The 17,829-nt window shown below is 42.8% G+C and overlaps 1 protein-coding gene across 1 annotated transcript in view; it reads right to left on the reverse strand.

Annotated features, from left to right (window-relative positions):
• The window catches only part of LOC122816211 (leukocyte receptor cluster member 8-like), a 531,086-nt gene that overhangs the window by 493,479 nt on the left and 19,778 nt on the right, over positions 1-17,829 (reverse strand). Inside the window, exon 2 of the mRNA XM_044088961.1 lies at positions 2,715-2,883. Coding sequence (XP_043944896.1) covers positions 2,715-2,883 — 169 coding nt within the window. The remainder of the gene's footprint in view (positions 1-2,714; positions 2,884-17,829) is intronic.

Genomic DNA, 17,829 nt, shown 5'->3' on the forward strand with positions numbered 1-17,829 from the left:
ACGAAAATTTCAGGAGTCTGCCAACCAGCACTTGCGAACTGCTTCTGCTTCGGGCACCATACGGCAAGAAAGACTGATGTAATGGTGTCAAGTTGCATGTTTTATACACCCTGCTGACCTGACGTCATGGAAGAAGCGACAGCATCTGACGCAGAAATCCCAAGACTATGGTATTCAGGCCGGCTGAAGGCTACCTGCAGGCAGATAACCCAAATTTGACGACTGCAACAGTGAAACACGAAGAACATCATAGCCACAATGCAAAGATTGTCTGGCCACCTGGAAACTGGAGTGACACATCCAAAAGTTCTTTAGAAAGATTTTTATTTTCCATGGTTGAAATTGTTTGCCTGATTAGATCCAGGATGGTTTGCAGATATCTGACCACATGAAATTGACAGCAGAGGGTCCTCACAGACAGAGCATCAGAGGTGTATATCTGTTTCCCCACAATGTCTAGGGCCTCACTCTCCTTGTCCGTGGACATGGTATTCTTGGACACACTGGCACTAGCCCCTTTACACCCAGGACCAGGAGTAACAACATGTGGATCAGCAGAAGGATTCTTAAACAGATATTTATGGGTGTCTTTCACCCTGTAAAATCTGCCTGGATTTCTAGAGGCAGGGGGAAGTGAGTCAGGATTCATTGGAGGGATCTTGGAAAACATCTATCACTTGCAAAAATTGGAGGGATAGATAAAAGGTTTGTACTCAGGAAGTTCCAAGAACTCCCTAACTCTCTTCTTGGGCTAGGAGTAATCTTGTGCTTCCCACTGAAAGTGCCGTCTCATAGCATGGGTCTCCCTAAAAGCTTGAGCCTCTGGAGGCAAAGCAGTGGGAAGGTTCTCCTCAGAATCAGATTCCTCAAAGGATGTGTAAGAGGGTCCTTCCTCTGAGCCAGAGTCTTCAAAGTCTGAATCCTCCTCAGATAAGAACGGTTCAGGGTCAAGATCAGTGGGGTAGCTTCACCTGTGGTCTGTCTGGTCCTTAAAATGTTAATTACGTCTTTAGTCAATCTAATCAAATCCTGTTGGGAACCCACAGGCCTAGGCAGAGTCCCTGCCACTCTGCATTTCTTTGGGGTGGGTTTGGCCTTAGGCCTAGGCACATCCGACACCCTAGTGCCTACTTTCCATGAAGATACACCAGCGTAGCTTTAGGCCTCGAGGTGTCAACTGTTAATGAGCGCTCACAGGAAACTTTGGCCTGCTGAGCGACCTTGGACGAACCGATGAGCTGAAGACGTGAGCAGTGGAAGTAGAAGGAACCAAAGGCATATTGGACTCCAAATGAGTCTCGACAGATGCCTGGATTGCGGTTTCAAATGTTTAAGGGGGCTCTGAAGGTGCCTCACCCTCTTCATCAATCATCCGTCTAGCAAGAGAGTCAGCTGGGAAGTGATAGTCATCCGACAACTTTGGTTTAAGTTTCTTCTCTATTTTGCGCTTAAGCACCTCAAGATCGAGATGACTGGAAAATGCCATCAGATGCAGTTCAACTAATTTCCGTCTAGGAAAAGGAGCTAAGAATTCATCCCTAAGCCTAATCACTCTAGAGTTACACCTAGCACAAAAACAGCAATTAGGGATGTCATGTTCTGGGCCTAGACAAGCAACACAAAGAATATGAGTATGGAAGTCTGTGTGTGGGATATGTTTACCATAGTGGAGACAATTATTTACTTTAGCTGACATGAGTTAAGTGGAAAAGGACAGTTTCCCAATGGGGTACTTATTTTTCCGACAACTTCTGTCTTTTGCAGACAGACTGATGCACTTGTATACTGCTTCGAGCTCTGGCGACAAGAAAAAAAAAAAAGACAAGTGATGAAGCAGGCTGGCTCCCTTTATACTCGAGCATACTGATGTCAGTTAGGGTGTTGTCCAGCCTAGGAGGCGAAAACAGTTTTCTCTGGTAGTCAGGCTAGCCAAAGGCTTACATGGCAGGTAATTCCAACATTCAGAATTGCAACAGTGAAACATGAAGAACATGTACAACTCCTCTGCAGCAAATTTTGAAAATGTACATAATGTTGTGTCTTAGTCAAAAGCAACCAGTACATGAGCAAGACAACGCAAAAATACATGAGAATGTAGTTCAGTGACAGTAACAAAATCATACATTTTCTAAATACCTGCTTTAACATACTCAGGATCAAAGGGAAGCTCAGTCTATCCCAGCAAGCAACAAATATAAATCAACCCAAAATGAGAACAGTACAACGCATGACAAACACAATCACATACACACTACAAATACAATCATGAGCAATACAGAGGATTGTGAGACAAGAGGAGGACATATTGACTTCTGCAGGGAAAACAACCACAAAAGGAAGCAAGCCATACAAACCCAACTTGTGAGGGAACCATACTAAACGTTGTATCACTATGATCTAATTTCAACCATTTAACTCCAGACATACATCATTGGCAATTGTCATCTGCAGCACAGTCACTTAGCAATGCTGAAAACTGTCAGTGCATCTCATAAGATATATGAATCAAGAATTCTTCAAATAAAGATAAGAAATGTCAAAGTGTCTTAACAGTTTACTAAAACTGCACATTCTTGGGTGGTTCTGCATAGTCAAAATGTTAGAACAATACTTCATTTACACACTGTACTGAGAACACCATTTTGTTATCTTCTAGACTAACAATATTTTTAATAGATTCCTATTTCTTTCACTGCAGTTCCCCATTTATTTACCTGCATTGTCTTCTGGGAGGAGGCAGACTCTTTGTTACCGCCGGCCCCTGTTACATTCCCTTTGCTGATACTTGCCAGCGCCTGCCGTGCCTTCTCCCATTCAGGATTCTCATGCATTGGAGTCTCAGCACCACCATCTTGAGAGCCAAGTGTGCTATACTGCTGGGCCCTGTGAAGAAAACAGCAACTGATGTATCATTCACCAATATTCAGTTGTTCTAAGACAAAGCCATCACAATAACTAAGCTACACAAACACATTACTTCACACACTATGAAGTAGCAAAAAAAAAAAAAAAAGTTACGTTCTTACCATAACTTTCCATCTGTGTTGTATATCTTCATTTTCATTAAGCTGGGGGTATTGGTTCTGATCTCCGGAACCGACCAGCTGCATTTTTTTTTTTTAAATCGCTTGAGCTTCCTGACTTGAGCTCCTCCCTCATACCCACAACATCCCACTCCCCCAACATACCTCAGATAGAGTTTGCCAGAAAAAGAGAAAAACACAAAACATTTACACTACTGAAAAATATACAATTCTAAACAACATCAGGAGCTCAACAAAAGGAATAGCAATTCCTTTGAACATTCAACCAAGCTTACCAAAGACTTTGTGAGGGGGATGGGGGGCGAGAAGGTTAATGGAAATGAAGATGGACAACAGACGGAACATTATGGTAAGAACGTAATGTCTTTATCAGAGGTTGTCCTCTTCAGTTCATTAACCTGTGGGACAGAGTCCCCAGCCACCAAGATCCAGGGTGGCCTTCATGGAAAATATGTCAGAGGACAGCAGAGCCAAAAGCACTTCTACTCCTGGGACAGGATGTCCAATTTGTAATGCGTAATAAATGAGTGGGGATTAGACCAAGTAGCTGCAGCGCAAATGTCCTCAATTGAAACTCTAGACCAAAAGGCCCGAGACGTAGCCACGGACCTTGTCAAGTGGGGATTAATTTGTCCTGGTAAGTGAATGTTTTTGGAAGAGTAAATAAAAGTAACAGAGTCTTTCAACCATTGTGCTAATAATGAGCCTTTGTTAACAGCTTTACCTCTTTCTGCAACTGAAAAAGATATGAACTGATCAAGCTACATAAAGGGCTTGGATCTCTGTAAATAAAAACAAAGTTATCTATGAACATCAAGCAAATGAAGGATATATTCACCTTTGTTTTGAGAACTGGGAAAAAAAGACAGGCAGATTTGATGGACCGATTCATGTTCTCTTCCTCAGCCACCTTGGGTAAAATTGAAGGATGAGTACGCACGGTAATACTATCCATGTGAAAAATAAAATATGGACAGACACTCTTGTTGCAGACATAACAGCTACTAGAAAAAGGGCTTTCCAGGAAAGGAATTTCAAATCCACAGTAGCTGCAGGCTCAAAGGGTGAGGGGACCAAGGCTTGCAAAATCATTCATTAAAACCGAAGGTGGATTAGGATCTTTCACTGGAGGCCGGAGTAGGAAAGTGCCCCTAACGAATGCTTTACAAAGCTTAGAAGAGGCAAGGGATAAGGAATGCAAGCAAATGTGAAAAATGGATATGGCTGCTAACTGGACTTTGACAGTGCCATAACTAGCTCTGACAGTGCCATAACTAGCTCCATTACTGAAAAGAGAAGACCAAAATCTCTCGAATGGGGGAAGAAAGCCTGGTATATCTTGCCATCATCAGAGTGGAGAAATCATGCGGTTAGCTTCAGGCCCTGTATGTCTGGATGGGGATGCCCTGATCGGTGATAGAGCAGATCTGGGAGCGGTTCCAACCTCACTGGAGGGCAAACCAGTGAAGACCAAAGGAAGGTGAACCAGGTTTGTCGAGGCCAAAAGGGAGCAATGAGGATTACTTTGCTCTGCAACCAGAAAGTTTTTTTGTAAGAACGTGGGAATTAGTGGTATAGGAGAAAAGATCAGAGAGCCAAGCATGGACAAAAGCATCCCTGGGTGACGGTCCCTGCGGAGTGATCAAGGCAAAGTACCAGCTGCATCTGTTGCTGAGAGGGGATGCAAACAGATCACAGCAGGTAATGTTCCCCCACCCTAGCTGGGAAGCTCAATGTTCAATGTGGCATTTGGGGATGGAAATATGAATGGACATCCTTGAGTAACGTCTGTGGAGTGAAGCCACCAAAGCAAAGATTCCTTGCACACTTGTGATAGGTAGACTGACAGAACTCCTGAGTGGTGAGCACTGAACCGCTAACGTCCACTGCAATATCATCAAGTGGAAACGAGCCATGGGCAGGAGAGTTATCGTGGCCACCACTGACCCCAACGCCCTGAGAACTAAACTGGCTGGAGGCTGAGGTATGGTTAGAATTTCTCCACTATGACTTTTTAGATTCTCTACCCTGTCTTCAGATAAGCATAGGATGTTCTTTTATTCAGATGAGCCCCAATGAAATTAATAACATGAACCGGATCCAACTGGGATTTCTGCATGCTAATAGACATCTCTAGAGTTGGAGCAACTGTACTAAGTCTCTGCTTGAATGAGTAGATGCCTGACTGCAGTGGTCACAGGCCAGTCATCCAGCTATGGAAATTCTGACAAACCTGCAGTTGGATATGTGCTGCTACCACTATCAAGCATTTGTTGATCACCGTGGGGGCTATAGTGAGACTAAACGGAAGTGACCTGAACTGGTAATGACTGGCTCCCAGCCTAAAACGTAGGAACTGCCTGCGGCGTCTGTCCATTTTTACATGCTAATAGGAGTCCTTCAGGTCCACAGAGTACATCCATTCATCGGCCTTCAAGAGGCAGGATGGAATGGATTGTGACCATCGTGAGTTGTGTGTGCTTTATCGATTTATACAGAAAGGTCAGACTCAGAATAGGCCTCAAATCCCCTGTCTCTGAGTACTAAAACAAATGTGGAGTAAATGCCTGATCAGACTTGATGGGAGAGGGACCTCTTGGATGACTTTTTTTACAAAAGCTTTCTTATTTTGTTGGCTGTGTCCTCCCCTCTGATTGGATGGAACATCAGGAGGTAACATTTTTTCTTGGGAATTTCCAGAAAGGGAATGAAGTATCTTCTGGATATGATCCTCACCCACTTGTCACTTGTGATGGCAAGGAGAATCACCCCCCCCCCAACTGCCTCCAGAGGACGACAGTCTGGCAAATGTTCAGGACTGCTGAAAAGGCTTATTCAGAGTTGTTTCCCACAACCCCTGACTTTGTGGACCCCCTCGACCACTTGAGTGACATCTTCCATTTTGATTATCCCCCCCTCTGCACCCCGGGGAGGATTCTCCCAGAGTGTCCTGAAAAGGCCCCTGCAACTTCCGAAACCATGTTTTATTACTACCACACTGATTCCTAGAGAGGATCCTTTGTGGAGTAAAGAAACATATTCCGATGGCAGAAGGGGTCTTTCCATCCTTCTCACTACGGGAGTGTGTCTCACGAACAATCGTCCCAAACAAGGTGATGCCAAAGGGGGCGTTAATAAAGGCTTGTTTTAAGTGCTCTGCAAAATCCCACATCATCATCCAGACGTGATGCCTCATGGCAACGCCTGAACTGGCAGCCCTTGCGGTGCCCTATGCAGCATGGGAAATCAACCTCATGGACGCACTGGCTAATGACTGTAGAGTGGCCAGTCTGGAAGAAAAAAAATCCTCGGCTCTTCAGAGGGCATGCTCCCTGGGGCCAAGCCAGAAAGTTCCTATACCAAGTCCCTTTGTAGCACAGTAAAACGTGACGAATAGTTTAACGCCCTCAAGGTTAAGCGTGAAGAGGCATAAACTCTTTTGCCAAGTCTGTCAAACACCTGAGATTCTCAATTCGGGGGAGTGGGGTGGACAGAGGAGCTTTCCTGGGCCAGCCCCCTTTTTGGTGGATGCCGCAACAACCATAGCATCTACAGGGATACCTTTGGTCCAGAACTACTTGTCTGTGGGACACTAGACTATTTCCCACACATTTTGGGATAGGCTCTACTGTGTCTGGCTCCTTCCAAGCCCTGGAAGACACCAGCTGGATCAGCAAGACTGCCTGGGGGGGGTCAGATAGCAGATTAGCCAGACCCAAAAGCCTCCCACAATACAGATTCCTCCAAGGAAGAGTTTTGAATAGACGAACCCCCCCGGCGAAGAATTTCTAAAATGTCTCCAAAGGAAACAGCAGGTGGTCACGTTGGGGACCTTTCTCCTTCCTCAATACTGGTGTCTGCAGTGATGGATTCCTCGGGGGAATTAACGTCTCTCCTTTTACACAGCTTCTTCAGTGGACCTCCTCAGTGGGACTCTCCAGGGAGGTATTGGAGGACGCTTGGGGTTCTGCAGTGGGGAGTGTGTGGAGGCTTTGAGGGACCAGCTGTCCACACAGACTGGAGGCCTCAGGCACCAAACCAGCATAGGGAGGGGGAGGTACCATGGCAGAAAGTGCCAAGGGTCTCCCTGGCTGGGAGAGAAAAGTACAGTTGGGTACACTTACCATAGATGTAGACGTTCGAGTGCACCCAACTGTTGCACTCATCATATTTGGGTTATTTGCCTGCAGGTAGCCCTCAGTCAGCCGGAATACCAGAGTCTTAGGATTTCTGCGTCGGATGTTGTCGCTTCTTCCATGATGTTAGGTCGTCAAGGGTATAAAACAGGCAGCCAACACCATTACATCAGTTTTTTCTTGCCCCAAATGTCAGGAGCCCACAAAGAGGAAGCTAGTCTATGGTGGGGAACACCACCAGTAAAAAGTAAATACCAAAAGCCATTAGGAATGGCCACAGAGAGGAGAGGTAGAAGGACAGAGAAAGCCAGGGGGGGCTGGAGGGTGGAGAAAAAAAGGACTGCAACAGTGAATACACTCGAACATCTACATTTATAGTAAATGTACCCAACTGCACTATGCTCTTCGTGTTTCACTGTTGCAGTCATCACACTTGGGTAGATTCCAAAAGCTGACGAAGGGTGGAGGCAGTCAAGAAGTGTTACGGCTGGCTAGTAAGCCTTGCAAGACTGCTGTAGCAAATCCAGCTCTGGATTTAGAAAAAATTGGTAAGTGGTAATGCTTCGTGAAGGTGTGTACAGAACTCCAGGATGCAGCTTCCAGAATGTCCCTGGTAGGGACTCCTCTGAGAAATGCTGTAGAGGTGGAAGTAGCCCTAGTGGAATGTGGTCTGATCCTCTGTGGGGTAGGTTTTCCATGGAGCTTGTAGCAGAAATGGATGCAGTGTGCTATCCATTTGGAAACAGTTTGCTTTGAAATGGCCTTACCCTCTGCCCCTGCAGCAAAGCTGACTAGCAGCTGGTCAGATTTTCTGAAAGGTTTTGTCTGTGCATGTCCAAGGAGTGCAAGATCATTTCCCCTTTATTTTGAGGGTCAGGGATAAAGGTTGGCAAATGGATGGATTGGTTTACAGCCACACTGGACACCACCTTAGGTATAAAGGACGGGTTAGTCCTGAGGGAAACCTTGTCAGCATGGAAAATAATGAAGGGTTCCACAGCCATTAGTGCATGCAACTCGGACACTCTTCCTGCTGAAGTTATGAATAAAAGCAAGGCTGTTTTCCAAGAGAGGAATTTTAACTTCTGAAGCTGCAGGTGCAAAAGGGGGAAGCGTGAGCTTTTCCAATACAAAGTTAAGGTCCCAGGCAGGGGTGGGTGCTCTCCTAGGGGGGCCTTAAGTTGTTAGCCCCCCTCAGGAATTGTTTGATGAGAGGGTGTGAAAATAGAGGTGGCTCAGTACTATAATGAGCTGAGATGGCAGAAGCATGAATCTTAATGGAGGAGAAGAATAGGTCTTTGTGGACTAGCTCTGCTAAGTAATCCAGCATTACAGATAAGGAGGGCATCGATGCGTCCTTCCCTTGGGACCGATTCCTAGTACTATGCCTTTTGGCTTCAAGAATGATGTCCAGCACCCGTTTGCTAAGGGCTGCTGGTGGTGTATTCAAGGGATAAGCCAGGCTGCAAGGTTTAGGGTTTGCAACTGCAGATGCAAAATCTGTCCCTCCTGCTGAAAGAGCAGGGCAGGAGTCTGATGAAGGTGCCAGTGTGGCACTGTTGTCAGACTGCCCAATGGTGGACACCAGTGCTGGCGAGGCCAGTCTGGGGCAATAAGAATTGCATTTGGCCTGTCTTATCTTGAGTAGTACTTCAGAGAGGAGAGGCAGAGGGGGAAAGGCATAAATTGAGAGGTTTTCCCATTGAAAGGATAGGCATCCACCTTCCAGGCCTTGCTGTGAGGATTCCTGGTGCAGAATTTGCTCAACTGGTGGTTTTCGGGGGAGGCAAATAGGTCCACCTCCGGTGTCTCCCACCTCTGGATCAGAAGGTTGATGGTTTTGGGCTCCAACTTCCACTTGTGTGGGTCTAGGAGATTTCTGCTTAAGTAGTCTACCAGTGAATTCTGTTTGCCTGGCAGGAATTCAGCATGTAGATGCACCTGGTTGCTCAAGGCTGTGTTCCACAGGGCTATGGCTAACCTGCAGACTGGGTAAGAATGGGTTCCACCCTGCTTGTTTATGTACTACATAACTGTCTGTTTTTATAAGCAGTTGTCCTGAAAGGATTGTTCTTCTTTTATGTTATCTTTTATCTCCAAGCTACACGCTCTAGGGACCTAAACCTTGTCACCACAATAAACAGAACATGCTGGAGTGCTAGATTCCTGTCCCAGAGACTTCCCATACTCTGGAACAGACTACATATGTCAAACAGAGTTCCTCATTAGCACTCAAGAAAAATCTTGAGGATTGGATAGGAAATAGGAAATTCACCCCAGGGATCACTTCTGTGGCTCTGCTCGACATGGGCACAGGAAAATTATTTTCTTGGGTGACGAAAGCCAGGGTACATTTTTGGCTAGACTTATATAGGCCCTAGGGCCAATAGCCTAGTACCTACCTATGAACCCATGAATTCTAGATTAATGGGATGTAATAAGCATCTTTTAAATACAGTGTTACCAGGAAAGTAATCAAGAAAAAGGAAGATGATGCAATAGGTTGTGAAATGCCATCATTCTGAATTTGGGCATTATCACAAACAGGTTTAAGAAAAAAAAAAAAAAGATCCAGAACTGGTCTCAATGCATTTGTTCTTTCTTTGACATTAAAATCCATCCATCCTCAACCTCTTTTCACATTTTGCACAATGGGTCAGGGTGTCACTTCAGCAGTGACAATCATCTCGAGCCAAGGTGGATGAGGGATTACCACGTGTAAAGGAGGAATTTTCTCTCACTGCCACCTGCTGCCTTGATGAATGATCGTTAAAACCAATTATCTGAAATTATCTGTTGCCAAAGAGAAAAGTAAAGATTCAGACTCTATGGAAGGGAAATGGAGCTGCATGGGGGGGGGTACGAGGTTCCTTAAATAGTCAGTCATTCTGACTGGATGGGCTTTCCTCAGTTTTGGGAGGTTCCAGAATTCTTTTTGGAACCCCTTTACCATTTCTTCTTAAAAAAACAGTCTCAACAAACTGCAGGTAAACAAGTCATTTAATTTTATTTTTTGCTAAAAATCGGATGAGGGTTAGAGAATCCCTTAGAAAATTTGGGAAAGGAAGGCTAAAAAATCTCAAGAGATTCCCTGCAACAACTTACCCCTTTCATCACATTTTTGATCACCTAAGCAGTTTTCTGATAATTGTGAATGTAATGCTACACAGGCTGAAGCATGTATTGAAGGACTGTACCAGGGTGTGGGGTATTACAGCTTACAATAACCATCCCCGCAAAGTAAACTACACATGAATGAATAAACTTAACAAGAAAGAAAAACATGGAGTAAACACAAAGCCGCAAACATTCATAATGAATGATAAACTTCCACGGAGGTATGACATCAAGCATCCCAACTCCACAAAATCACAACTCCAAATCATTCACTTACAACTGCCCTGCTGATGAAAAAATATGGGGTTCCCCATTCCCTGCTGATGAAAAAATATGGGGTTCCCCATTTTGTGTTAATACACCACAACCCCTAACATCACAACTTCGGCACTGTGACTCAATGCAGATTTACTTAAAAGATCGACAAATGCCACACTGGACTCCTGCACCCCCACACCCTCTGCTTCTTATATATTCCACCTCAGAGATAGTGCCACAGTGGAGTATGGACCAATCCCAGCTGTGCCACAATCCCACTCAGTTCAGTGAAATTGATGGTACTTGCCTAACACCGAGAACACAGACAGTCCATGTTCCTTAGCAACTACCCATTTCCTGAAGTGAAGACAAATATAAATCTACAACAAAGCCCATCTTCCCTGGGCTTAAACCGACTTTTTTTCAAAAAGAAAAATAAAGAACAAGGAGAAAAAAAATGCTGGAAAAGTCAATATAGTGTATTTCTTTTTCAACCTAGTGTCTCAAGGTCATAGTTAACAGACTATGACCTTGAAACACTGTTAATGTTAAGTGCATAGAAAGTCAATCACACTCTTTAGATTTTCATTTTCTAGTAATTGATTTTTTGGCAGCAACCATAATTAGACAGCAAAGCCTTACCATGTCTCGGCAATTCCAATCCTTTATCATGGCTCAGAAAAATCACCTCCCTCATCACACCAATCTGCCCACCGAGCATCTCAGACAGTGCATCCCGCAAGGAATTCCTAAAGTCTGCCAACTCACTGCACTCCCAGAAAATATCTTCCCAATTACCTCTTTCTTCCCTGTCACACCTCCAACACTTGCTATCTACTACAGGAAAAATCCTCTGAAGTCAACTTTGGGTATAAAAATATCTACATAAAACATTTCCAAACAAAAATCCTAAATCGTCCTGATTTTGTTATATATTTGGGAGACATACATTTATTTATGGATATCTGTTAACCGGGTTAGTCCAACTGGGCTTGTGGCCCGTTTTCAGGCGAGACCAGAGAAGAAAAACTCCAATACATAAAACAAATTGCAGAAAAAGTCACAACTTTACAATCAAAGAAATTTAACAGCAGCCTGTTATACAAAAAGCAATGCATACAATTTTTTTTTCACTGAAACAAATATATTTACATATATGCAAGAAGAGTTTTGACCAACAGTATTAATTTAGTATCTTTAATGTATGACCATAGTAAAGAAATACTCAGATGAAAAGGGAGGGAGAAAGAGAGGTATAGTACAGTGGCATTTATGGTGGGGCTTGGCAAGGGCAAGTTTTGAAGTTAAGTAGATGAATTTTGAGTTTTTCTTTAGAGACTGATGGGTGGATGATGGAATGTATATCTAAAGGAAGTTTGTTCCAAACTTGGCCAATGGAATGTTTATATAGGTGTTTGCCTACAGTTTTTTTTGGGGTGATAAATGTGCAGTAGCTGCTGGTTAGAGGTACGGGGAGTCCAAAGTGGGCTATCGATAGAGATGAATGAAGAGAGAGAGCAGAACAGGATGAAGGCTTATGAAGAATACAGTGTAGCATCTGAAGTTGAGATAGTAGTAGAAGTTGGGGGAGTTCAAGCCACTGGAGCGAGCTTAGGGCAAGGCAGTGATGTGAACTGTAAGGTGAGTATGTGACAAACCTAGCTATTTTATGGTAGGTTTGTTGGAGTTTAAGGTTGTAGTTTGGATGCTAGTGAGCACCGGGGCTGCATATAGGAGGGAGGGGTGGAGCAGAGCTTGAGCAAGGGAGTCTCTAGCATTTGAGGTTAGAATTTTTTTATTGAGATACAGTAAACCTAGTTTCTGGTGTGGCTTTTTTATACACTGGAGCAAGTGAAGATTGAATTTGAGTTAATCAATGATGACTCCAAGGAGTTCTGTGTGAGCTTCGGGTTGGATTATAGTCTTGTTAGAAGATGTAATAGCAAAGGTGGATTTGTGATAAGTGAGAGACTGGGGAAGAAAGAGTAAGAGTTTAGTCTTTTTGGGGTTGAGAATGAGTAGATTAATGGACAGCCACTGTTCAGTGGACAGAAATACATGTTGAGTGTGAAATTCAGAGATATTGTCAGAGGTGGATATGAGGGTTCAGTCATCCGCATATTGGATGAGAGAGGAATCTTTGCAAAATGTGAAGAGATCGTTGGTAAAGATGTTGAATAGAAGGGGACCTAGGATGGACCTTTGTGGTACACCGGTAAGTCACAGGTATAAAAGGAGAAGTAGATGAGACATTTGACAGATTGCTGCCTGCAGGATAAGTTACTGGAGAACCAGGCAAGGGAGGAAGAAGATAAATATAGATTTGCAGGTTTGGACAGCAGTAGAGAATGAGAGGCAGTATCGAAGGCTTTGGAAAGGTCAAGGAAGAGACAGGATACGAGTGTTATCTAGGGCCTCAGCAATGGTATGTGTGTGAAGGATAAGAGAGCTGTGATCGTGCTATGGTTAGGACAGAAACCATGCTGAATAGGAGTAAGTAGGTTGTTCTGGAGGAGATGGTTGCGAAGCTGTGTGTGTATACATTTTTCTAAGATCTTACAGATACTGGATGGACTACTGAGTCAGCAGCAAGTTTGAGGAAGGTAGGAGGTAGGTTATCAGTGGAGGGAGAGCAGGGTTTAAGCTTATGAAGAAGAGATCTGATGTAGGAAGTAGGGACTGAGTGTAAAGAGTATAGATTACTGTTCAGAGGGTTAGGCAGAGAAGTGGTGCTAGAATTAGTAGGTAGGATTGCTTGGATGGTGTCAAAGTATTTATTGAGGAGAGTAGCGGTTTCTAGAGGGGATGTGTTAGGGAAGGGGCAGGGTGTTGACAGGTAGCCAGGTGAAAGAATTTTGTTTAGAGCTGACAAGAACTTTTGAGGGTTTGATTTACTACTAAGCTGAGTTACAGAAGGACCTTTTGTCATTTTCTTTTTTTGTAAAATTTCTGAGATGTTTATATATTTGTGTAGTAGAGGTAGTTCCTTAGTTATAATCCAGCCTTTCCAAGTACTATCTCTTGTATGCATAAGCAACCTGGCTTCTTTGGATAGCCAGGGAGCATGACTGGATTTTATTCTAATTTACCTAGAGGGAGCAATGGAGTTTAGGGTATTCAGGAAAATGCTATTAAACATGTTGACAGCATCACTGAGAGGGATTTGTCTAAGGATGGACCAGTTGGTACTAGACAGAATGGAGTTGAACTGGGATATATTAAAGTTACAGAGTTTACGATAATCCCTCCCATTGTTTCTTTGTGAATTGTTTATCCAATCTCTCTTGCCAATCCTTTCCAACCATCTCTTATTGATTCTTATAGTTATCATGCAGCATGTTATATGCTCTACTAAATTATTCATTATTAATGGCAGCATCTGATCTAGATTCCACTAAAAACTCTACCAGTGTTGATCTTTTGTTTAGGAACCCCCACCACCATTTTTCTTTTTGCCTATATTCTGCTTTCAGTCTTTGGCAGGGAAGGCAATCTCTAACCTGCAATCCAAATAAATTCTTGTCATCTTCCCATTCTATGCTCTTTCCCTCTCCCCAATACCTTGGTTCTTTGTCAGTTTTCTGTAATAAATTCCAGCCCCCTATTGTCTATATCCCTATACATGCAACATCCCTATCAGCAGAATCTCCTTTCTCCATTCCCATGTTGCTTTACTTCTTGAAATACTCTTTTCTACTTCACAGGTATAATATTCTGCATTATTACTGTTATTCTCCTTAAAGGACTGCATCCAAAATCCCAGTCTCTTCTTGTTTCTTGAGCTTCCCTGCTGTTTCATCATCACCCTTTCTACTATGAATTATAGTTTTCTGCTTGTGCTTTGTATAGGAGTCTTAACTGTGTAGCGCTGAAATACCCCTGCAAATTGGGTAATCCCAATCAACCCTTTTCTACTGGAAGAATCAGCTTATCCAACTTGACTCTTGCCATCTTCCTCTCTCAGATAAAGTCTTTCATCTCTATCAATTGCTATCCACAACTTCTCCTCTGGTTGACGAAAATATGCCTGAACTGTATACAAGACTAAAGGGACTACAAACATTTTGACTGCTTGTACTTTACTATCCATATAAAGCTTCCAATTTCTCAGTTTTTGTACTATCTTCTAAGTCTCTTCCCACATATCCTTAGCTGCTACACCAATATAATTTTTAACCCATACTTCATTTTGAAGCCGCGGTGGCGCAGCGTTGTTGCCTCACAGCAAGAGGTTCTCCCATTTGATTCTCAGCTGGATCACCTTCTGTGTGGAGTCTGCATGTCCTCCCCTCGGTCGAGTAGCGTTTGAAAGACATGCGTGAATGGGAGTCGAGCTGGCACCTCAGCACCGTAAAAATCTACTGCCAATCATTAGCGGACCAGTGTTCCGCTGTGGCGACCCCTAACCGGGAAAAGCCGAAAGAAAAACTCCTCCTAAATACTTCATTTTATTATGTCACCATAAATAAGGATATTTTACTGAACCAATTTCTGTGTGGGTACATAATTTACTGCTATTTCGTTCGTTTTAGCTTCATTAACTTTGTATCCCTAAAATATCTGAAACTGCGTCAAAATGTTTCCCTTCGCCCTACACATCTGCCATTATCATCTTATTTATCCTCTTGGAGCTCCTCTTGCAATGAATACAAGTACTCATCTTTTACTTTGTCAGTCTTTCTAATGTCTCTTCCTGATTTACAAAATAATGTTGGTCTCTTTCTGCTTTTCCCGGTTAGGGGTCGCCACAGCGGAACTCTGGTCCGCTAATGATTGGCAGTTGATTTTTACGTACCAGCTTGCCAGGCCTGACACACAACCTTCAACGAAGGTAACGCCCATTCACGCAGGTCTCCACGCAGAAGACGCTCTAGCTGAGAATCGAACCGGACAGTGTCTTACTGTGAGGCGACAATGCTACTGCAGCACCACCACCGCGGGTTACTAAAGTGGGTGGTGGCCTTTCTAAACATTTCTGCTTGAACAGAGGAACCAGGCAGGGGTGTCCACTTTCCCCTTGTTTCATTATATTTAGAACTGTTGGCAAAGAAAATAAGGCACTCAGAAATTCAAGGATATAATTGGTATTGTAGTCAAGATAAGCTGGCTCTGTTAGCAGATGGTATAATGCCATATTTTCTTTGACAACAGTTCTAAATATAATGAAACAAGGGGGGAAAGTGGACACCTCTGCCTGGTTCCTCTGTTCAAGCAGAAATATTTAGAAAGGACACCACCCACTTTAGTTTTAATCCCCAATTCCTCATATATCCCCCTAATCATCCTTATAATTTTTTTCAGGAAATGCAAATGCTTTCACTGCCCTGCTTATAAAGTCTCAACTTACTCTGTCAAATGCTTTCTCTGCATCAAGAGCCACCACCAACAATGGTATTTTCTTACATTCTGCTTCCCTCTGGATCAGCAATGTTCGGTTAAGTCAAATGTTTGCCTCCCCGCCACAAAACCACATTGATCCATATCCATCAATTTTGGCATTACTTTTGTCATTCTTTTAGCCATTATAGACGGGAACACTTTATAATCACAGTTTTGTATCGAAATGGGCCTGTATGAAAATGGGTATGCAGGATCTTTACCCTCTTTAGGTATTAACAGCTAGCACTGCTTTCTTCCAGGATGTTGGTACTTCTTTTAAAATACTGTTAAACAAAACCTTTCAGATGTTTATCAGTTTTCCCCTCCTAGGTTCCAAACTTCCACAGGAACACCATCTATTCCTGAGGACTTTCTTGTAGATTGGTTATGACAACTTTATCTCATCTCTTCCTATCTTAAACCATTAGTAATTTAGCCTCATCTACCTCTAACCTTGACATATTTAATTCTTCCATAAACATTTCCATATTTTCTCTGCTTCATACAGACTTTCACAGAATTTCCAAAATATTTCTAATATTTAAAGGATCTCGTTACTTGCCTTGTTATAGGCTCCCCTAAGCTTGCAGACAGCCTTTTATATATGCTGTTGCCCAAGTCGTTGTGCTAAAAGTTTTTGTGCTCTGGTGTTACTATCAAAAAAACAGTTGCTTAATAACATTCTTTCTAAACTCGTGCACATATCGAGGCAATTCCTTACTTTCTGCTTAGCATTCTGCAGTTGCTCCTCTTCTTGTTTTATGAGATTTCCCCCTATTGTGCAATACTTTAATGTTTGTCAGTCTTTCTAAATAATTATTTTTGATTCTTAACCATAGCTCCCCTTATTTCCACCTTAATTTTATCCCACTCCCTAGCTATATTTACAGAAGAATTTTTCCATCCTCTCCAATAGCTCCTGAATAATCTCTACTACCCATGTCTTTAAAGGAAAACTCCACCTTAGAACTCAATTTCTTTTTCATTGTATCTTTGTTTTTGAGCTATTTTAATGGCTCAAAATCACTCCAATTGCTTCTTTTACAGTTTTAATGTGTTTCTCTCAAAATGGCAGATGGGGCCTGCCTTGATAACATGATCTTAACTTCTTGCTTTCCTTCCTTCTTCCCAGAATACATTTCAAGTCCTCTTTATATATGACTCATGCCAGACATAAGGAAGTGGTGCTGTTTTGTCATGCCATTAAAATATAATGGCAGGACTGTGAAGCACAGTCATCTAAACACACCTTCTGTAAAAGAGCTGCTTCTCCGTTTACCTGACCGAGCCTCATTTATCTGTCTGCCAGAGCTTGTTCTATGCTATAAATAGCCGTTAGCTACTTGCAGCAATAAAAGCAGATAAAACAGTTTTTTGTAAGAGGAGTCTTTTGTAGTCCTAACAAAACTTGATAAACCCTCCCCCATACTCGCATGCTGGGGTATGAAACTCTCACTGCAGTAAATAATCCCTGCTGTACATTTACAAGTGACAAGTAGCAGGACTCTAAACTTAGTCTATCTACTACTTCCTATTGCCTTCAGTGGGAAGATGTTTCTCTCTCATGAATAATGCAGACTTAATATGTGCTTTACTAGTTCCTCTATTTCTGTCATCTTCCCCCTCCTTTTTCCTATTTCATATTTATTTATACTTTGGTAACCAGGAAAGTGAACTGGTCCCAGGACCCTTAAGCTACACTGGCAAAGATAATTATTAAATGCACTTATCAATACAAATAAAAATACTGACAGAAAGACACTGACCAAGATTACATGTGGAACACATAGCCAATGTGTGACAGTGACCAAGTAAATCATTGAGCAACATTTATTAGAATGTATACATTAATAATGCTTAAGTATACTATGTTATCATAAATTCATTTTATGCAC

This window comes from Protopterus annectens, chromosome 1.part1 (assembly GCF_019279795.1).
Source record: "Protopterus annectens isolate FY-2018-M chromosome 1.part1, PAN1.0, whole genome shotgun sequence".
NCBI lineage: Eukaryota > Metazoa > Chordata > Ceratodontiformes > Protopteridae > Protopterus > Protopterus annectens.